The sequence below is a fragment of the Crocodylus siamensis genome, chromosome 2, assembly GCF_052110815.1.
Source record: "Crocodylus siamensis isolate JL-2025a chromosome 2, ASM5211081v1, whole genome shotgun sequence".
Lineage (NCBI taxonomy): Eukaryota > Metazoa > Chordata > Crocodylia > Crocodylidae > Crocodylus > Crocodylus siamensis.
In genome coordinates this window covers 251,982,105-252,005,021 of record NC_143396.1, presented here as the reverse complement: position 1 = coordinate 252,005,021, position 22,917 = coordinate 251,982,105, and the positions used below count along the sequence as shown (strand labels likewise).

The 22,917-nt window shown below is 43.3% G+C and overlaps 1 protein-coding gene across 1 annotated transcript in view; it reads left to right on the top strand.

Annotated features, from left to right (window-relative positions):
• The window catches only part of SEC23A (SEC23 homolog A, COPII component), a 53,057-nt gene that overhangs the window by 11,453 nt on the left and 18,687 nt on the right, over positions 1-22,917 (top strand). The window contains exons 7-13 of the mRNA XM_090033642.1: positions 2,125-2,269; positions 4,431-4,589; positions 5,245-5,360; positions 8,302-8,425; positions 13,280-13,360; positions 14,122-14,211; positions 20,807-20,913. Coding sequence (XP_089889768.1) covers positions 2,125-2,269; positions 4,431-4,589; positions 5,245-5,360; positions 8,302-8,425; positions 13,280-13,360; positions 14,122-14,211; positions 20,807-20,913 — 822 coding nt within the window. The remainder of the gene's footprint in view (positions 1-2,124; positions 2,270-4,430; positions 4,590-5,244; positions 5,361-8,301; positions 8,426-13,279; positions 13,361-14,121; positions 14,212-20,806; positions 20,914-22,917) is intronic.

The following is a 22,917-nucleotide window of genomic DNA, read 5'->3' as shown; positions in this document are numbered from 1 at the left end:
CATTTATATTAGGATTGTGAGAGGGTTTTGTGGTTTTCAGGCAGCTTTTAAAACATACACAGTGGCTTAATTTTCTGAGACTGAATGGGTACATTAGAGTTGAGTAGTTAAATTAATGAATAAGCTTGCAAAGCTGCATCAAAGCTGCATAAAGAATAAGGTGTGCATGCTCAGGCCACAAGGTGAATAAGCAAGAGGGGAGTGTGCCTTTGAAGTCTAGTGATTCTGGCACTCCCTGGGAGAGGGTGGGGAACTTAGATTCTGGTCCCTGCTCTCATGGTTATGTCTCATTTTTAGTTTGGAAAATGCATAATGAGTCCAGGAGCAGGGACCAGAAGCAAGGATTCCCCACCATCCAGGCAAGTGATATAAACTGATAGGTTTACAGATTCCTTTTTGTTTGCCCTTTTGTCTTTATGACTCTTGGAATCTTGGCAGCCCAGTAGCCTACTTGCAATAGAAAGGGAGGACAGTGTCTGGCCTGTTCTGTACACTGATGGTTAGGGCACTCTCCTGGAAAGTGCCAGGTAAGTTTGGAACTCCTTCAGGACAGGGTGGATTCAATTTAAATCAAATCAATTTAAATAACTGGTCAGGAAGCCTTGATTTAATAATTGTTTTCCAAGATTGGGCCCCTAAAATAGTCCATGGCCTGTTGTGACCTATTTGTAAACCTTTTCTAAAAAGGTTACATGAATATATTGTTTCAAATAGTATAAAATTAGAAGTTATAATCCTATTCCATGATGATATCTCTGAGCTTTAACTTATCTTAAATTAAAATTATCTTTATATAGGTTTATTTAAAAAAAAATCTTAACAAAGAAATTAAAAAATCTGATTAAATAAAAAGTCTGATTTAAATAAAAAAAAAATCCAGTGTTTTTGATTTAAAAAAAAATCATGGATTTGTATCCGCCCTGCTTCAGGATGAAGAGGGTCTAAACCCCAGGTCTTTCACTTTCTAGCTGCATGCTCTAACCACTAGGTTATAGGGCAGAAGGTGCCAGGCAGCATCACCACCCCTGTCATGTGGCAGGCTTTTCTCAGAAGTGGTGCTTTGCATTCTGAATCTTAAGAGAGTAGAAACACCTAATGGGTGCTGACTGACATGGTGGGGGAGGGGGGACTTCAAACAAACATGCTTTACCAAAAGAGGATACGTGTTAGTTTAACTCAGCTCTGCAGCGTCTGTATAGATCGGGCACTTCAGCAGGGCTTTTTAGCACTTTTATCTAAAGCTGATTCAATCAGGGGTTAGATAAAAGCACCAAAAAAGTCGCACTGAAGCGTCCGATCCATGCAGACATTGGGCAGGCTGGGTCCAACTAATGCAGTGCCTCTTCTGGGCATATGCTGGACTTGGCGTGGGGACCTGCAGAGTTTAAAGCAAAGAACTTTTTTTCTTTTTTTTTTCCCCCTTAACGTCTGTAAGCAGCCAAAGTGCCCTGTGATTTGATGTCTAAGCTCTTGGGAGATGTATGTTCATGTTTCCTACTGGCTACTTCTAGGTATCTTTGGGATTTCTTAATTGCCCTTTGTACTTACCTTTTTCCATTCTCTGTTTGGGGCACTTAAGTGCTGAAGTCCTGTTTTGGGGTGCCTGCATCTCCCCAATGACTGCATATAGGTGCCTAAACCTGGTCAAATTGAATCACCTAGCTGGCAAGTTTTAAGTGTTCAGTTCCCAAAGGATAGGCACTTCTGGAACCAATTTGAATCTGACACTTGGACAGTTCTAGAAGTGTAATTTTTATTTTGCTCACTCTCCAAGTACATCCTTTTCTTTTTAGTTTTTTGCCCAAATTTCCTTGATGACCAGAGCTGTTTTTTTGGCCAGATGTAGTTCTTTCTGGAACCTGGCAGTATTGCTAAGTCAACAGGCTGTGTTGCTGCAACGTGTTATGCTGAATACTTTCTTTCCTCAAGCTGGGTATGCTGTTTATGTGGTACTTACAGGCTCTGTCATTCTGGTGAGCTGGTGACAGTGCTCTGAAACAAGTTTGGGATGTTTGCTATTTCAGTCCAACAGATTGTCCATGAATCACCAGATATGATTTGGTTTTAAAAGGTCTTATAGCAAAAATAATTCAAAAGTTAACTTCATATCATATTTGCTTCTAGATTTTTGCAGCCAGTGCAGAAAATTGATATGAATCTCACGGATCTATTGGGTGAATTGCAGCGGGATCCGTGGCCTGTTCCACAGGGGAAAAGACCTTTGCGGTCCTCTGGAGTAGCTCTTTCTATAGCAGTTGGACTCCTTGAGGTAACGGTTTAACCGACAGTTGTTCTTAAATGCTAAAACCTTTAGAGTAAGAAACACATATGAATAAAAATCTCAGTAATTAGTATATATTGGATTTTTCATAAGAGTTGGGCATCTATAGTTTACTAATATTCCTCTAATATAGTTCTTTAATATTCTATAGGAAGAAATATTGAGCAAAAAGAGAAGAAATAATATGTAGCCCAAGCATTTTAAAAACTGATTTATTTGTGGCTTTTGTCCAATTTGCCTATTTAGTATTATTAATCTTTGGCTTTTAGTTGTATAAATTACACTCAGTCACTTTCTGACTTTATTGCTTGCTCAACTAATATACTTTCTTTTAAATATCTTTTCTGTTTTTGTTTATTTGCTCCCATTTTCTTTTTATATTTTATTGCTTAGCCCTTTTCTTAATGTCTATGTTGTTTTTTTATTGCTTAGCTTGTGCAAGTCCTTTGATATTTGCAATTTTTTATTTTTAACTCTTTTATTTACCACCTTTTGTTTTAGCTTTATTTACCCTGCTCCAGTATTTGACTCTTCCAGTTCCTGTTCCTTGAAGAATTATCTGTCTGATTTGAGTTACTGAAAACCAATGGTATTGTGGCAGCATAGCCATTGTTTTAATTTCCTTTGAATTTCAACAGCGCAACCTTTTTTACCAACAACTTTATTTTGCAGCCTTTATAGTCAGAAGTTCAGGTGGTGATTTTTAGCTGCAGATATGAGGAAGGCTTGTCTTGACTTTTGTATTTATATTTACAGTTTATCTGTATTTGGAGTAATAAACAAGGGGATTTCTTTATTATTTTTCTTTCTTCCTCAGTTGATCCTCATAGTTGATGAGTTATAAAACATGGAGACAGGCTCATTTTGGTTGAGTTTAACAGAGATGCTTTTAAGTATGTCTACATTTGGTTCTTTTCAAAAACATAACTAGAAGCTGAGTGAAACAGTTTTGTGTCCCAACTTGTCTGGAAAGAAACATTTGACGAATTTTTTTTCTGTTAATAAAAATCCATTTTTGTGACTAACCTTAGAGATGTTAAAGACTAAAAACCATATTCATGCTTTTTGTTGCTTATTATATTACTAAAGCTGTTTTAATATGAAGTGCAGGTTGATAGCCCTGAAGATCAGAGTCATATATCTGACTGATATTCATAGAAAGCACAGGTTTAGGCAACACGTTGCAAACTTCCTCTTGATTTTCAGTTTCAGAAGGCACCACTGTAATTAGGAAGCTAGCTTAGTATCCTAAATTAGCTTTCTAATTACAATGAGCAGTTGGGGAGTAGAAGCCATACTGGGGTAGGCAGGAGCTGCAGCTATGGCTCCAACTCCAACCCCAACCTCAGATTGTCAAGTCAGAGCCAAAGCACCAATTTACTCTCCTCCCCTTCCCTCCCCTTTGCTGCCTTGTACTTGAATCCAAGAAAAGATGCTTACTGCCCCTTCCTCTCCCCATTTAACATGGGGAAAACTTGCATTGGAGTTTAGTAAGTGTAGTAATCGCTTCTCGGCCTCTTGAAGGCTTGGATCGAAAACATTTACTCTATTAGGCACTAGTCTTGGAGGTCACCTAAACAACATTCTACATTCCTTCCCTTGTGCTTTAGTTTTATGTTTGCATGGAAAGCAGGATATTTTGTATGCATATTTCTTTTGTTAGTGCAGTTTATTTTCCATGTAAAATAATTTTTGTGAAGCCAACCACTTCAAGCGTTGTTAAAAAGAAAATGCTGTGATTTCAGGTATCAAACAAGGAATCAAATACATTCTTCATGAAAACAGTTTCCCATTTCATTGCTTCTAGTAAGAACTAAGAGGGAAAGTGAAATATGATGGGTCAGATCCACAATTTGTGTAAATTCACTTCAGCTGAGATCAAACAGTGGGGCTGTGGGAACTTACACCAGCTTAGGCTTTGGTCCTAACTGTGCCTGGAACTATTTTATACATTAAAGGAATTAATCTTAATGAGACAAGAAAAAGGTTTTACATGAAATTAAAACTTAAGTCTTTTGATAAAGTGTGTTTACATTAATTGACACATTCATAGTTATTTCCTCTATATAGTTATTTCCTCTGTTACTATTATCTCATGTCTTTCCTTTTCATAAGAAGAGCTTTCTGAGGTATCTTTTGTTTCCCACAGTGCACTTTTCCTAATACTGGTGCACACATAATGATGTTTATTGGAGGGCCAGCTACTCAAGGACCTGGCATGGTTGTAGGAGATGAACTGAAGTTGCCCATAAGATCGTGGCATGATATTGAAAAAGACAATGCCAAATATGTGAAGAAGGGTACCAAGGTAAGACTGGACAACATATTAATTCTAGGCCTCTTGCTAAAGAAATGCCAGTAGATATAGACACAATTGTCTGATGGATAATAACTAGTGTATAAACATATTTAATAAACTGTATATGTATAAAACAAAGAGGAATTGACACATTTTGTTCAATTTTAGCTACTGTTTTCCAAAATTTCATAAGGATTGTCAGTATGTTAAGTTAGAACCCGATCCAGTTCCCAGCAAAGTAAGTTGGAGTGTTTTCACTGACTTTATTAGGAACAGGATTAGGTCCTGAATACACAGTGAGGTAAAATGTGACATGGATTTTTAAGTAGAACTCCCCATCAATTAGTGTAACACAAATTACCTTCTCAGCTGTTTAAGAGATATAATTGTGATGTTGTAACTGCAGTAGTTTGGGGAATATGAGAGAAGCAAGGTTCATTTAGTAATGTTTTTTATCAGATCAATTATACAGTTGTGCATAGAAACTAAAAGTTTTAGTTCTAATTTTTTTTTAAAGTTTATTGCTGTCTAATATTAGGGTATAATCTAGATAAAATCTAATTTAACTGTTTTAGAAGAATTCTGGGATTTGAGGTTTTAATGTAAAAGATGTGAAGAGTTCAGTTTGCACATTGCTATAAGCATATTTTCATTTTGTATTTAGCATTTTGAAAGTCTTGCTAACCGTGCTGCTACAAATGGTCATGTTGTTGACATATATGCATGTGCATTGGATCAGACTGGCCTTCTTGAGATGAAGTGCTGTCCCAACTATACTGGGTACGTGTTTAATATTTTTTAAAGTAGTGTATGAAAGTGTGTTTTTTAAATAGCATGCTCATTTTTTTTTGCTAAGTATCTGTAAACTGTGACTATGGGTGCTTTGCATTTGAACATAATTTGCTCTTAGGTTGTGGATGAATTTGTTACCATAACAATACATCAGTCCCATAGGGCAACAGTAGTCTTGCCTACTGTTTCCTTGCTGGAGAGCATTGTCTCATGGGATTTGTAGTTTGGAGGGCTAAAAATAAAAATGGAGCTGACAGGTGACACAGCCCTGCTACATAGTAAGTCACTCAGATCCAGTAATCTCTTATAAGTTATCTCCTAAAATGTATAGGAACTATATATGGAAAATTCATCCACACTGTGTTAGTTTCATCATAGATAGCCATTTTCTCAATTAAAACTAGTTATTTCATTGCTTCCTGGCCAGGTGCTATAATATAATAGTGCCTGTTGCAGGCAGCTAGCTTGTGAGAGCTGGTTGTGTGCCCACTCCTTGCTACAGAGTAAATTTATTATGGTGTAGAATTCTAGCTGTATTACAGTAATTGTATCATGTTTCCTTCCCCGTAGTATTTTGCTCTTCTTCAGTTTGCATAATACTATCCCCTTTTAATTCCACTCCTTCTCTGACTCATCTGAAGGTTTTTTTTGCTTGCTTTTTATGGTGAGAAGTATGCTGGCTAATGCTTTATTTTTTCCAATGTCCAGGGTTACCATAGTGTTCTGGTACTGGCCTCTCTTGTTTGCTCCCTTTCTCTGGGAAGTTTTATTAGATCACAGAGTAGCACTACAGTTTCCAAGTTGGTCACTCAAATGTACCTGCTCATTTCTGACTTGCCTCAGTGACTGTGTCTGAGATCTTCTTCTGGATGTTTTGGTACCAGTTAAGTTTAACAAGGCAAACAAATCCCACCCCATCCTGTGAAATGTTATCCATTCCTCCATTCTCTATTTCTGTTTAATATGCCACATACCCATAACCTTTTTTCACCTTGTTGTTTGCATTATGCCACAGGCTTAGATTCTGTCAATTCTTCCTCTACAGCTTTTGTAAGATCCATCATTTTTATAGTTCCTGTTACTAAAATTCTTTCTCTCACAGATGTCATAATTTTGCATCTTGATTACCATTGTGTCCTGTGTTCTAGTGTCCTTGACCTTAATATTATCCCTGTGCAGCCTGCTGATAAGATTATTTATTATGCCTGTCAATGTTGACTGTGTTAACTCTCTTAGAATCCTGCTCCTGGCTCATGATCTTTTTCTGCATCAGCTTCAAGCTTCCTGTATTTGGTATCAAGGTCTAGTTCTGCTTCTATCTTTTCTTTTTTGCGTCAACCTGTACCACCTGTGGTTTGGGGGTTGGGGTCCCATGAGTGCTAAGGCGCATTGTTGACAGCCCAAAGCTTGCAAGTTTGAGGCCGTAATAGAAGCACTCATGGCATGGCCCTGTCAGATTCCAAACAATATGTGAATTTTGCTAAATACCTTATCACAGGGACATGAAAAAGGAAAAGAATCTGTGTTCCTTCACTAAAGCCAGCCTTAAAAATAGGATTTATCCACTTCTGCAGCTCTCTCCTGTCAAGTTATCCCCTAGGTATAAGGTGCTTTTTCTGTGTAAGTCCCTATGACCTCAATCCTTTCTGTATTTAAATATCTCCTCGAAGACATACCTCCGCTGAGATGATTAAAAGAAAATACTAAAAGAAAACTCTCTCTGTGCCTGAAGAAGGGTGTTTGTACTTGAAAACTTGCAAAGAGCAATTTTTTCCAACTATTTATTTGATCTAATTAAAGATACCACATTTACACAAAGAAGCTTGTCTGCCCAAAAGAAAATACCAGACTTAGAGACAAAATTGAAGGCCATATCTAGCACAAACCTTATCAAATATATAATTAAAATGTTTTATGTTAAAATATATTGAGCACTACTGGAGATAAAATGGCTGCTTACATTATTATTCCATAAGTACTAATCCAATTAGTTTTTAAAATACTTTAAAGTACAAAATTGTCATAATAATTGTTTTGCCTCCAGAGAGCATTGCTGAGCTTAAACATCCATTTTATGAAGTGGTTTCAGATTTGAAATACTTATTCAAATAAGTGAGGCAAAGTGATTTAGATTTATATTGAAATATTCAGTATTAAGATAAACTGATTGGTAGATTCATTTCTCTAAGGCACTGGTGCTCAATCTTTGTTCCACAGGGCCATGTCATCTGGCCTGTGGGGCTTCCCGCAGGTCTGAAAATTTGTTGATGGGGGAGAGGTGGTGTTAACATTGCCAGTGTTTTCCAACTGCCAAATTTCCAAGCCCTCTGGGTCAGATGGCATAGCCCAGCACACACATGGCTGGGCCATGGGCCTGATCTGGTACACAGGGCCAGGGTCGGGGCTGCATCTGGCATATAGGGCTGGAGCCACATACTGGGCTGAACTTGTGTGAAATTGGGCCTGTGGACCAGATTTAGCCTGCTGACTGACCCCGCACCACTCATCCAGGCCATAGGGCCTAAACACTACTGCTCTAAGGTATCATTGAAAAAAAAAACCTACAGTGATAAATATCATTATAATGATTTCCTCAGTTGAAAGACTTGTGTTTTGTTTTATATTAAGGTGATGATGACTGACATACTGATCTTGTAAGAAGCGTATTTATAAAGTTTCTCTGTAATGTTTTAGCAACGTTTTCTCTTCCTGATTACAGAATAGTAAACTGTCCCTTTTAATGAGATTTTTAAAAAGAAATATTGCATCTTGAAGTATTTTTAGTGTAAACTCTTTAGGAATTCTTTGAGCAGCTTTGCTTTTCACCAAATTCCTTTCCACCAAATTATTGCCTGATAAATAGTTTAGATGTTTTTTGGCTTGTTTTTTTTCATTTGAGGTGTTTTTTGTCTTTTGATTGTTCATCCAGAGGTTACATGGTAATGGGAGATTCGTTCAATACATCTTTATTCAAACAAACCTTTCAGAGAGTGTTTACCAAAGATATGCAAGGGCACTTCAAGATGGGATTTGGTGGCACATTAGAAATAAAGGTAAGAATTTAAAGAGATTTAATGTGAATATTGTCAGTATCTGGTGTTGTTTTTCTCTTTGAATATCACTGCAGATCACTGCAGTATTCATGCATAAAGCGCATGTAGACATTTGCAGTTCATGATGCCAGTTTTGCTCATTTCCTCACCAGTTTTGAGCATATTTTGGTCCTAGGTAGGGACCTACCAAATTCACAGGCCACGGCAGCCAATTCACACAGATGCTAGGCTCGGAAGGGACCTCAACAGATCATTGAGCCCAACCCCCTGCCCGGGCAGAAAAGAGTGCTGGGGTCAGATGACCCCAGCCAGATGCCTGTCTAGCTTCTCTTAAAGACCCCCAAGGTAAGGGAGAGTACCACCTCCCTTGGAAACAGTTCAGGAAAACTGCCTTCATGGACACAGATGCATGGTGTATTTCTCCTGCCAGGATAAGAACAGGCACTAGGCTTGATCTGGGCCAAAACGAAAAAGGGCGATATACTACTACAAATGTCACATCAACCCCCGCTGGGCTCTGCCCAGCTGCCTCCCTGCGCTGCCAGGCCCTGGCTAGTGAGGGTGATGTGGGAGGAAGGGGAGAAGAGCCTCTCCTCTCTTTTCCTTTCCCCTCCTCTCCAGCTTCAAAGAAGAGCAGCCCCACGAGCTGTGGGGTGGATCAGCCCTGAAGTACACGGCTGTAACATGGCTGGGGCCCCTGATTTTTCTTGGCTGCATCATGGCTGGGGCTGCCATTTTGAAGGTGGAGCGAAGCCCCCCCACCCATACACCTCTGGCTGAGATGTGCTGCAAGTCCCGCCCCTCCCAGGCACTAATTGAAAGCCCTAGCTCAGGGGTGGGCAAAATAAGGATTTGGCCTACTAGGTGATTTGCACAGGCTTGCACTGGGGCAGCCTGCACTAGTCTCTTGTTGGTGCCTGCTGGGCTGGGCCCTAGCCAGCATGCAGATTTGGCTGGGGCTGTTCCTGGTGCAGCTGCAGTCAGGTGCTGCTCTGTGCCCCCTGCCTCCAGCAACAGTTCTTGCTCGTGATCTTGCCCCTGCTGTGCTGTGCTGCACCATGTTGCATCATGCTGGGCGAGCAGTTTCAGCCAGGTGGCTCCTACTCCCACATGCGAGGCTTTGGTTTCAGCTCCTAGACATCAGATCTGGAGCCAGAGCCCTGGCAGTCTTCATGGGGCTGAGGTCTACTCACTTGCACCAGGGCAGCCCATGCTACGCTCCTGCTGGCTCCTACACCCTGGCCTGGTGCTGCTCTGTGTCCCCCGCGTCAAGTTCCAGGATCTGGAGCCGGACCCCCATGTGCCTGCTGAGAGTGGTGCAGCATGCAGCAAGAGCAAAAGTAAGAGCAAAAGGAGCCACCATTGGAACAGCCCGCTGGAAGCTGCTCCTATCCCTGCTGCATGATGCCATGCCGTACCATGCTATGCCATGCCCTGCCATTCTGCGTGGGCATGTGAGCAGCTTCAGCCAGATGGCGGCTCCTGCCACAGCTCCTGGCTGCTTTCCGGGGAGCTGGACCTGAATCCCCATGTGCTGAGGCAGGAGCAGCTTCCAGTGGGCTGTTTCCTGGGCTACTGCAGCTAGGCGCATGCTGCTCTGCACTCCCTACCTCCAGCAGCAGCTCCTCCTCTTGCTCCTGCTCCATTGTGCTGCACCTCCTTTTGCTTTTGCTGCACCATCCTGGTCCACTCTCAGCAGGCACATGGGGGTCCAACTCCAGATCCTGGAACTGGAGATAGGTGGGGCACACCCCTACTCTTCTAGGAGACAGCTTTTTGCGGGGTCTTTGCTGGTTCCCCGTGCTTTTCCATGGGGAACTGGATATTTTATGGGAGACTGCCAGTTACACAATTTCCTTGAAATCATGTATTTGGTGGATCTGTAATCCTAGGTGAGTCTTCTAAGGGTGGAAAAAAAAAAAGCTAAAAGTCCCAGTTTAAGTACCTGTGAAGTAAGCTAGAGAAAATGTGCCATCACTTTTATCTGTGTATGTAGTTTCTGGCTTATCCATGTTAATTGTCAGAAGGGCAACATGACTTTGAAGTGCCTCAAATGCAATGTCAGTTCTGAGTTGAAACCTGGGACAAAAGAGAAGCTGCCCCTCCCTTTTACACCGATTGTCCGTGGAATGAATGACCTAGGAGCCCCCATTGTCCTTGAAAGACTGTGAGCACAGTTTTTATCTGGCATACTTCGTATGTTCTTAAAGTAGGACAGCGAGCTTTTATATCCCAGGACAAAAAGCTTTCTTTAGAAATAAATGTGACATCTGTTATTACCCTGAGAAGTCCAAGATGTCTTTTTCTAGCAGATGGCTACTCCAAGTGTCTTTTCTGTGCAGCCAGTTTCTTTCTTCCTTAGCTACACCCTCAACTGGAGGCCCTCTGCTATGAAAGCATTCCTCCCACCCTTTCTTTTTGCATCTCTGTAAGTCTGTCTTGGTTTTCCCTCCTCAACATCTTGAGTCTATGCCATGGCTGCTTGTTCCAGTAAAGATGTTCTGGAGCAGTGCTCTGCCCTGCCCCCTTCTGTTTGGATGCTCCAAACCTGAAAGTATGCTGCAAGGCAACTCTGAGACCATCCCCAGTGGCCACTCTCCAACATGCTGGGGTTGGAGAACAACTGCAGTGGGGAGTCCTTAGAGCAGCCTTACCACAATAATTCTAGGTTTTGGTATATGTAAATGGGAGGGATGGACAGGACACCCTTCCACTGTGGTGTTAGATTTTCCTTCAGGCTCTGTGGTTTTTAATGCCTGATCTCTCTTATTCCCCTGTTCAGGGATTTTCTACTTTTCCAAAACCTCTCCCTGCAGGCAGATTCAGCTGCACTGGCTTCACTAGGCATCAGCTATCCTATTCTTCTAAACTGCTTCCACTCCAATGGAAGCTATCAAGGTTTTAATGACCCTCCTTTGTTCCTGGTCTGGGAGACATGTGACACATTGCTGGCAGAGTATAGCAGATTCCACATACGCTGACACATCCAATGATGCAGCAATTTCTTAGCCACCATGAGAATTAATAAATAATGTGAAGATACAGTCCCCAGTTTGATACATATACATACTGTAGCTTTCTACAGATTCTTCAAGGATGATCAGGCCTTTTGTTTTGCACAAGTATAATTATGAATTTGGCTTGAAACTGGAAAGCAAATAGGGAGATCTTAATGGTATTGAAAAATAAGGATGTCTTTGTACAGTATAATTATATCATGATCATTTGGGGCATTAGATGTTGCTTTTACCAAAGCATGTTTAGGGCTAACTGCAGACATTTGGGGAGGTTAAATTGGGTTCAGAATGGCCGCCCAATTTAAACTTAGCTTGTCCCAGTGCCAACCTTACACTTACAGACCTGGTCTTAGTGACCAGCAGTCAGTCTAAACTTGTAATTGTAGAGAAGTTTCAGGCATACAAATTGGTCTAAAAAGTACAGAATCCAGGTTGGGATAAACCTGGCTCTATGTAGTATCAAAATTACTTGATTTAGGTCAAACTGGTGCATGGAAACTCTGTACACTTTCCTCTAAGCAGCCGAGGGCTGGGGAAATCCAGCCACTGGCCCCAGCCCTAGGACTGCTCTTTTCACCCCCTCCCCAGCACAGGGCTATTTTTTGCCCCCCCCCCCCCCCTTAGCTCCTTGCTCTCTCTGCCCCCTGCCCCATACCAGCTAGCCCTTAACCCCCATCCCACAAGCTGCTCTGGGTCCAGACACTTTTATGAGCATTCGTCACTGCCAGAACTGAGCAAATAAGTCCTGGTACAGGGAGGGGCGGAAAGGAAGGGGATGTAGGTTTGCCTGGAGGGGTTGGGGGGCTAAAAGTTGCCCGTGATTCCCCCCCCATGAGCCCCACTGATTCTTCCAGATAATCCCATATCCCAGTAAAACCCTGTGGGTCACGCCTGCCCCGCAACTCCACCCATGGGTTGTGCCTGCCCCCTCACTCCTCATGGGTTGTACCTGGCTCTGATTCCCTCCAGCCTGCTGGAATCCCAACTCCCCTGTGAGCCCCCCATCCTGGTGTATGTGGTGTTGGGCAGCCATTTTGAAAAAAATTAACCTCCCCCTAACATCCCTGAGTCGGTACAGGGTCTTGTACGGTTACAGGGTCTTGTACTAGGTATTAATTTCAAGACTAGGGCATGGTTATTACTTAACCAATAATAAATTTGGTAAAGCCCTTAGTAGTTACAAGTTTAGTGCTATAGTTAGTCAAAAGCATTACAACATACTCATCCTCCTCAATCACTTACCAGTGTCCTTTACCTGGTTGCCTGCATTCTCCACCAATTTGTTATTGGTTAAGGAGTAACTGTCATAGTCTGGAATTAACACCTGGTACAAGGCCTGAATTAAAGTTATGAGATGTAGTACTACTTAGCTTAGGAGACAGAGAATGTGAATTTGATGTAATATTTATACAGTCAATATGGCCTATCCAGTGGCCCCTCAATTTGCACATCAGATTGAGAATATTTTAATGTCTGTCTTAATGATAAATGCATTTTGTGTGCTGAACACTTCTTATGATGTGCTTTCTGGGGCACTTAAGGGTCTAAAAATATTGTGCTTTCTTTATATTAATTTATAATTATGTGTAATCATATTTGTATTCATAAACATATTGTAGTTTCAGATATACCATCTGTTGCTGCAAATGTGCTTAAAGTGACTGCACATGCTGTTTCTGTAACATCAATATATTATTTTTTCTAAAGGTATCAAAGAAAAACTTAATGCCTACCAGAAGAGTTTTAAAAATCATTCTTATATTTTTATTATTTTATCATTGTTTAAAGTGCATGTAACTGTACCTTAATCTTACATATTTTGCTTTTGAATCTGCAGACTTCAAGAGAAGTAAAAATTTCAGGAGCTATTGGACCCTGTGTTTCCCTCAATTCTAAAGGACCTTGTGTATCAGAAAATGTAAGTCAACTTTGTTTTAAATTAATATAATTTAGGATAGCAAAATAATTTCTGAGTCTAGACAGAACTATAGAATCACAGGATTGGGAGAGGGACTCTAGGATTGTGTATTTAAAACCAAACTCTTGCACAAATGTAGGGTGCTGTATTTGTAAGCCATCCCAGATAGATGCCTATCTAGGGAATGCACCATGATGGCTCCTTCTGTTGCTTCTTCAGCTGCTGACAGATGTGAACTTCCCTCCCGCCCCATTCCCTCCCCAAAACCCCCCAACAACTATGCTTTACTGGAAAAAGCAGTGTGTTAATTTGTCCTGGCTGTTCAGTATCTGTATAGATCAGATGCTTTGGTAGGACTTTTTTTGCACTTTTATGTAATACCTGATGCAATCAGCTGTTAGATAAAAGCACCAAAAAAGTCCTGTTGAAGCGCCTGATCTATACAGGCTTTGGGCAAGCCAGGTGCAACTAATGCAATGCCTCTTCTGGACAGGCACTGTGCTAGGTACAGGGATGTGCCAAATTTAAAAGTAAAGTGCTAGTTTTTTTACATCTGTAAACAGCCTTTGATAGAAGCTGTGATGAAGAGCCATTACAGAGCAGCATAATGGCCTGTAGTGGATAGAGGCAAGAACTGTAGCACTATTAAAATATTTTAAGTATCTTAATCCTACATCGATAGCTTTATTAATGTAGCTTTATTAATGTATAACAAAGAAATACTTATGTTTTTCAAAGCATGATGTAAAATCTGTTTACAGGAGATTGGAACTGGGGGTACATGCCAGTGGAAGATCTGTGGACTTAATCCCACTACAACTCTTGCACTCTACTTTGAGGTAGTTAATCAGGTAAGGAAAGTTTCTCTTTGTAACAAACTCAAATATAGTTATGTAATTAGCCTTTCAGATTAATTTACTTACAGTCAGTTGTTTTTATGGTTTCCTTAATCTTTTCCACTTGTATACAAGTCTGTTGCCGTTCTCAAATGAGAGAGTCTAAATTAGTTGGTGTCTACTCAGTAAGATGAGTTGACTTTCTTTATAAAAAGTGTGCCAACAATAATTCATTTTCTCAGTGACGGATATCAAAAGGTGTAGAAATTAATGCAAGTTTGTCAAATGTGGACTGTTGAGTGTATTGTTCAATTGTAAAACCAATTTTAAAACAATTCTAAAAAATCCTAGAAAACGTTTAACTGCATTGCCACTGAATGCACAGAAAATCTGTTGATGGGAAAGAAATTGGTATGTTGTAGTTGGAAGGAAAGTAAGATAGTTTATATTATCATTGTTAAATAAAAATACACTTGTATGCATTTTTTTCATATTAGTAAAATAATAATTGTTGGTATTTATAAACTTTTTGGCAAGTCTCCAGAATATTATGAACTTAAAATGCATTGTTAGATTAAATTCAACAGTTCTAGTTCTGGCGTTCTAGTACCCTGAGTACTAATTTGTTTCTTCATATGCACACAAAAGCCAGTGTGGTACTTGCTGGAATAGAACATTTGCTAGCTAAGGGTGGAGGCAGAAGTGCAGCTCTCAGCTGTAACTTGGAACAATTTTTGCAAAGTGTCCTGAATTACACCATTACCCCAGACCAAACAGATGTTCACTGTTGGTTCCAGCCAGGAGGGGAATCTAGCTGTGGGCTGGGAGCCTGCAGCCAGGTTCCCATAGTGAGGGGCAGGCTCTCTGCCAGTGGTCACTGATTTCAGAATAGGAAGGAGAAATGTTTCTGGGGCTCCCCAGCTGCTGCTGAAGGGTGGGGTGGGTGAATTGGAGCCCCCCACCACCTCAGGAGGGCTCCAGGGAGGCTGAAAAACCCTCAGACTGAACTCTCTCTGCTGCCTTTCCCACCTCCCATTCTGAAAACAGCAGCAGGCTGGGAGCTTGGAAGACATAAGTTACAAAAGATGCTAAGTTTTGAAACATCTTTATCTGATACCTCATGTAGTGAGGGTTCAGATTTTCACTTGATCAACCATTTTTTGAAGCTGTGTGCAGCTGTTCACTTGTGTTTGGTCACATTTATAGATTGTTTTGTGTGGCCAGTTCAGGCAAAAATTGTCACTTTGGTCTGTACCCTAAAGTTTCAGTCTCTCTTGTTAGGTCTAGTTCAGGGGTGGGCAATTATTTTGGGTGGAGGCCACTTAATGAGTTTTGGTGAACTGTCGAGGGCCACCCCTTGACAGTTGCCTTGCTACCGTGTTGCTGTCTTGTGACCAGAAGTCCCACCTCCTAACCCCTGACCTTTGCCACTGGAAATACTCCTTTTGGGAGGGGGGATTGCCATCTTAGAACCAGAAAAAACCGAAATCATACACTAAAAGTCAAACACCTACCATAACATATTTCAGTTTTATTACAGAAAATATTTTTGTCATGATTTGTGTTTGTGTACTGTATATAGAGGTGATTGCATAATAACTCAAGAATAAGTTCTTAGTTTTGTATATTGGAGGTTAGGTATGGTGGGGTGTGTATGGTTGGGGAATATGGTGTGTATGTGGTATGTGTGGGGAGATGTGGGTGTGTGATAGGATGTGGGGTGTTTGTGATGGGGTGTGGCTGTGGGGGGGCATAGGGTATGTTGAGGGGCTTGTGTATATATGGGGGTTTTGGGGCAGGCTGTGGGTGTGAGGGAGGTGAGGGGGTGACACCTACATTCACCCCATGGTGCAGCAGCCAGCAGGGTGCTCAGGGCGCAGGCACCTGGCGAGGTGCCGTTCTAGCCAGTGCTGCACATCACAGTGAGGGGCGCAGCCTCTATTGCTGACACTCCCCGCCACTCACATGCCCCTATACTCGCACAGCAGGGAGGGAAGCCTCGCACTCTGGAGCCAGGTGCCTTCCCTGCCAAGGCTGCGTAACACCGGAGAGAAGCATCAGGCTGGAGCTTATTGCTTTCCCCGTTGTGACTGTGTTGCAGGGGAAGGAAGCCCCAGGTGCCTTCCTCTGTGGGATGGGGAAGGTAGCCAGGTCCAGCCTGAGGCTTCTCTTCTGTGCTGCACAGCCCTGGCAGGGAAGGCACCTGGCTCCAGCACATAGGGCTTTCCCCACTGTCCCTGATGAGTGTGGGGGCTGCATGTGAGTGGTGGGGAGCACCAGCAATACAGATGTCTGGGTGGAGGCTGTGTGCTGCAGTGTGCAATGCTGGCCAGAGCTGCACCCTGCTGAGCACCCCACCTGCTGCTGCTGCTACCGCCTGCCAGGGCTGTGCGCCATGGGGGAATTGTGGGAAGGATCCCCTCCACACCCTTCCTCACACCCACATGCTGCCCACCCCAGCTCCATGCTGCCACTGCCCCCTGTCCTCCTGGGCGGAGGCTCGGTGCTGCTACCAGCCACAGCCCCAAGCTCCATGCTCCCTCCTAGCTTCAGCCCTGCCTCTGCTGCTTCCCTACCTGCTGCCTGGAGCAAGCAGGAGACTGGGGAAGCAGAGCAGGTCCCCAGGGACTGCAGCAACTTCCGCCCACAAGGATGGGAGCCAGGCAGTAGGGTTGTGTGTACACATGGGTGAGTGTACACATGGGTGTCTTGCTCCCACCTTTGTGGGCAGGGCTGGGTGGAGCAAAATGTGTTGGGGGGGCCCCCGCAGGCCGGTAAAAGTGCACAGCCCCATGGGCTGTGTTTTGCCCGCCCCCAGTCTAGGTAAAAAATTCTGTTCCAAATGTACAGAGACTGACATAAGGTTATTTCAATCTGTTAATAAAGTTTTTTTGTGCTTTTCAAGTAGGAGAAAATGAATTTCTTATTTCTCTGAGGGAACGAAAAGACTGTCCCCCCGGTGCTGAATGTAGTGCTCACCAGCTTTAGCTGAGTGTGGCATGTGGAGTACAGGGCTGCATCTGGGGCACATGCTACATGTGGCACTTGCGTCAGAGTAGCCCTGAGTGCTGGATCTGGCATGGGCAGCCCATCTCTGGACCTCATCTGACCTGTCCCTAGATCCAGTGTGCAGGGCTTCTCTGTTATGGGCACCGCATGCAGCATGTAATGATGAGTACTGTTATACACTTCCTTTATAAAAGCAAATATTGTTTATTATCTTCATGAAAGACTCTAGCAGTGTTTTGCAGACTATTCTTTACAACAGCTAACAGCTGTTTCCTCTCAACTGATCTCAGCCAGTTCTCTTAGAGGGACAGTCCCACACAGCATGCCCCAGACCAGCCCCACACCATTTGCAGCCTGTACCATGTGGGCTCCATGCATCACATGCAACAAATAGGGCTGGGGCCAGCACATAGTGAATGTAGCAGGCATCATTTTGGGTGACTTGATACAGCCCCACATGAGACCCCTGTACTATATAAATACCAAAGAAACTGCCACATAAATTCTAGCCCCTTAAATTCTGCCGGTATTTGCAACTGGTTTCATTATTCCACACTTCCTGTCCTAAAAAGTTATGTAATGATGTAACTTTAAAATATTGAACAGATTCCTCATTCAGCACCATCTGTTGTGTTTGAATGGTGGGTGAAGCTATTAATGTATAGTTTAATTGTCGTATAAATATAATGTCACACCTCTCAGATTTTAATGTTTGTACAGAATCTGCTTTCATTAAATTGCATTGGATGTAACTTGATCTCCATCCTAATTAAATAGTTTCATAGTTTCATAGTAGCTATAGTCGGAAGGGACCTAGGTAGATCATCTAGTCTGACCCCTGCCTTGGCAGGAAAGAGCACCGGGGTCAGATGACCCCGGCAAGGTGCTCATCTAACTTCCTTTTAAAAATCCCCAGGCTAGGAGCCTGCACCACTTCCCCTGGAAGCCGGTTCCAGGCCCTAGCTGCCCTGACTGTGAAGTAGCGCCTCCTAATATCTAATCTAAACCTACCCTCCGCCAGCTTGTGACCGTTATTCCTGGTCACTCCTGGCAGCACACGGGGGAACAGGGACTCCCCCAATCCCTGCTGATCCCCCCTGACCAGTTTGTAGCAGGCCACAAGGTCCCCCCTTAACCTTCTCTTGTGGAGGCTAAACAGGTTCAGGTCCCGTAGCCTCTCCTCATAAGGCCTGCCCTGCTGACCCCTGATCATACGAGTGGCCCTCCTCTGGACTCTTTCCATATCGTCCACGTCCCTCTTGAAGTGTGGCGCCCAGAACTGGATGCAGTACTCCAGCTGCGGCCTGACCAGTGCCGCATAGAGGGGGAGGATCACCTCCCTGGACCTGCTCGAGATGCCTCTGTGGATGCATGACAGGGTACGGTTGGCCTTCTTGACTGCCTCCCCACACTGCCGGCCCATGTTCATCGTGGAGTCAATGACGACTCCAAGATCCTTTTCCGTCTCCGTGCTGGCAAGAGGGGAGTTCCCCAACCTGTAAGCGTGGTGCCAGTTCTTCCTCCCCATGTGCAACACCTTGCACTTATCAGTGTTAAACCCCATCCTATTCTTATCCGCCCACCGTTGCAACCTGTCAAGGTCAGCTTGTAGCCTATTGCACCCTTCTAGTGCACCCACATCCCCCCACATCTTAGTGTCATCAGCAAACTTGAACAGGGTGCTTTCTACCCCGTCATCCAAGTCACTGATGAAGATGTTGAACAGTGCGGGCCTGAGGACCGAGCCCTGCGGAACCCCACTGCCCACGTCCTTCCAGGTCGAGAAGAACCCATCCACTACCACCCTCTGGGTGCGGCCCTCCAACCAGTTAGCGACCCATTTGACTGTGTGGGCATCGACACCACAGTCCCCCAGCTTTTTGATAAGGACAGGGTGAGAGACAGTGTCGAAAGCCTTCCGGAAGTCCAGAAAGACTACATCCACAGCAACCCCTGCGTCTAATGATTTGGTGACCTGATCGTAAAAGGCCACCAGGTTGGTCTGACAAGACCTGCCACTGATGAACCCATGTTGGTTGCCCCTGAGCATGCATTCCCCCGCAAGGCCCTCCTGGATGTGTGCCAGGATAATTTTTTCAAAGATCTTACCCGGGATTGAGGTAAGACTAACTGGCCTGTAATTTCCCGGGTCCTCTTTTTTTCCCTTTTTGAAGATAGGGACCACAATGGCCCTCTTCCAGTCCTCCGGCACCTCACCAGAGCACCACGAGTGCTCATAGAGCCGCGCCAGGGGTCCCGCAATGACCTCGGCCAGTTCCTGTAGAACCCTAGGGTGAAGATCGTCCGGACCAGCGGACTTGAACACGTCCAGCCTCTCCAGAAGTACCCTAACTAACTCCTCGCTAACCCCTGGCCCAGGCGTGTCTGTCCCGGGGCCCGAGGGGGGCCCAGCAGGGAGGTGGCTGAACTGGTCCCTACTTAGGAAGACAGAGGCAAAGAAATCGTTAAATATGTTAGCTTTGTCATCTGGCATGACGACTAAGTTGCCCATCGTGTCCTGCAGGGGCCCCACATTACCCGGGACCCTCTTTTTACCCCCTATGTATTTGAAGAAGGACTTCTTATTGTTCTTAATCCGGGAAGCTAGTCCTATCTCCATCTCTGCCTTGGCCTTCCTGACTGCCCCCCTACATCCTCGGGCGACTGTAACATAGTCCTTCTTGGTGATGACCCCATCCCTCCATTGGGTGTATGCCTCCCTTTTAGCAAGGAGACATTCCCGGATGTTCCTAGTGAGCCATGGGGGTTTATGTGCCCTCCTGCTCCCTTTGACCCTTGTTGGGATTACCTCCCTTTGGGCATGGAGGATCGTCTCCTTAAGGAGCAACCACTCACCTTGGACATCTGGCTCCCTTCCCCTCTGGGTCCTCAGCGCTTCCCCAACGATCCTCCTTAGCTTGTTGAAGTCAGCCCTCCTAAAGTCTAGGGCTGTTGCCTTGCTGCAGCCCTTTGTCACCTTACGCTGGATGGTGAATTCCAGCAAACGATGGTGTAATACATTTAGTCCAGGAAGTTGGACAATAGGACCCTTCACATGATTTCCCCTGGGTTGGGGCTGGAATTTGAGCTGGAGCTGCTGCAGCTGCCTTAAATTGTACTTAAATCCAAGATCCTCCCCATGTTAAATGCGGGGAAAAAACGTCTTGGATTCCAGTAAATTCAGCAGTTCCTTTATTTTCTTTTGGAATCTTAAAAAATAAACCTCCCTCAATTCCTTGGTAGATAAGGATCCCTTTTCATAAAGAATACAATACAGTTAAGAAGTATTTTATCAGAGATTGATCACTTTCCTGTTGTGCTTTACACTGACAATACTTACAAGCAATTCTGTAGATGACTTCTTAATGCTTCTTAGGTAGGTCATAACCAGTTTCAGATTAATCTGTTGTTAACAGATTTTACCTGTAAATATTATAGTCCTCTCAGACAATTGAAGAAGAGTCCCAAAATGTAGTCTTTATTATTGCCCCCCTAAAGCATTAAAATATTATGAGTCAGGTACCAAAAAAAGTCAGGAGGTTGACTGAAAATCATGAATTCAAAAAATAATAATTTAGGATGTTTTTTTTCTTCTTCCCAGCACAATGCTCCGATTCCTCAGGGTGGACGTGGTGCAATCCAATTTGTGACTCAGTATCAGCATTCAAGTGGGCAGAGACGTATCAGAGTGACCACTGTTGCCAGAAAGTAAATTTTACTTATGATTAATGTATTCAGAAAAAAATGCAGTACTTGCTTGTATTTCGTTTAATAATCTTCAGTTATTTAACCAGTTCAGTGTTTTAGGATGTACAGTGTATGTGGCAAGGAAAGGGTGGTCCCTCTGAATTCTGTGTGTGTTTTCTCTGTGGTGTGTTGTGAATTGTTCCATATCCAAGAAGCTACAGGCTAAAATGCCCCAAAATGACTGAAGTTCTACTAGAAGCATGAATTGCTTAGTGAAAATCTATGGCCTGTGTTGTTCAGGTGGTAAAATAATCCCAAAGATCCCTTATTTTAGGGGCAAGGATTTTTGTGATATCTCTGTGATATCTCTTATTGGACCAACTGTATAGTTTGGAGAACTGGTGGGCAAGCTTTCAGGCATCAGGCACCCTTCTTCAGGTCTGAGAGAGAAGCAGAGGCAGGCTAAGCTAAATATCAAAGAAAAGACTCTCTGAAAATACAGTCTGTTTGAAGGGATGGAGGAAGGCTATGAATGAGGAGGGAAATATCACCTTATCACCTTAAAATTTGGCTCAGCTTTGATCTGTGTGGTAGAGTACAACTATTCTCCCACCAAAATGTTTGCTTGCAACTTCTTACTTTCAATTAGCTTCACCATTAGCTTACTTAGAAAGTGGGTGCCAAATCTTATGGAGGCAGTTGATTATGCTGAGGAGTGTTGGTTTTCTTTAGTGTTGTACAGGTTAATGAATTATGGTTAATTTGTAGGAAGATGTCATTTATCAAAGGGGTTGTGGCAGTCATCATTACTATGGGTGTCAGGTTAATTTTCTCTTATTGTGCTATATATTAGTGAAATCTTTTCAGTGTTCAGTAAACCAATAAACACTGCTAGCATGCAGAACTCTTCCCTGCCCCCCCTTACACAGGTCAAATTAAGACTTATAAAGACACAAAGATCCACAAGCAACAGATAATATCACTTGATGAAAACTGTCACACAGTGTAATGTGGTTCATGTTCAAAGCATGAGCTATCCAGTGGGGAAGAAGAATCTGGGGAACTGTCTCTGCCAGCACTCGCCAGCAGGTGGAGCTGGGGAGCTGCTACCAGGCACTATCATCTCTCTCTTCAGCTGTACTGGGAATGAGTTTATCAGCTGGTCTTCACTTGACTGAAGAAGCTTCAACCCAACCCTTGTGCAGAACTGGGAAGACCTGTGTGAAGGGGAAGGATGGGGGGATGAAGGGATCCAAGAACAGCAGGGCCTGAACTCTTCAGGGACCTTGTTTAGGTGCTTTTGTATATGTCCTTGTCATGCCCCCAGCTTTCTGAACAAATTCCTCCCCCATCTTTCCCTGTGTCAAACAAGTAAAGCATGTTACTTCAGTGCGTGTTTACACTCTGGCTTTCATGGAGAAGTTCTAATGGCAGTCTTAAAGAAGCAGATGTAAAGCTGGTTGAAGGAAGGGAGGAAAGGCAGTGAATCTTGACATTTTGCTACTCTGGCCTGGGTCAGCAAGGTTAAGAGTCACAGAGAGTCTCCCCTATCAGGAAGTGGATGGGGAGAGGGAGACATCTACCCTGAGATGCCTGAGTACCTGGGCAAACACCATCACCTTTTGTGTGACATGACATGTTCAAATGAAAGCTTGATAGAAACCAGGTACAAATTGTTCTATGTTTTTCAAGCAAGGACTTTGGAGCTCATTGTTCATTTTTATGGCTTGTTGGCCATTTTATTGTGCAGTAATTACTGTGCATGTGTAGCATGTCTAAATTTGTTGTACAATTAACCAGTTAATTGCACACTAGACGTAACTTGCATCAGGGGCTATATGTGACATACGGTGCTTGCATTTTTATATAATCAATGAAAATTCCTAAGAGGGAAGGTTCAACAAAGGGGCTCTCAGCCCACCCCAGATGAGGTCTGAAATTCCATGACTTTTCTGTGATACTGCTCTCTGTTTCAATTTCAGTAGACTCTGCTGAGCTTGGATGACTTCTCTATACAACTGCTTT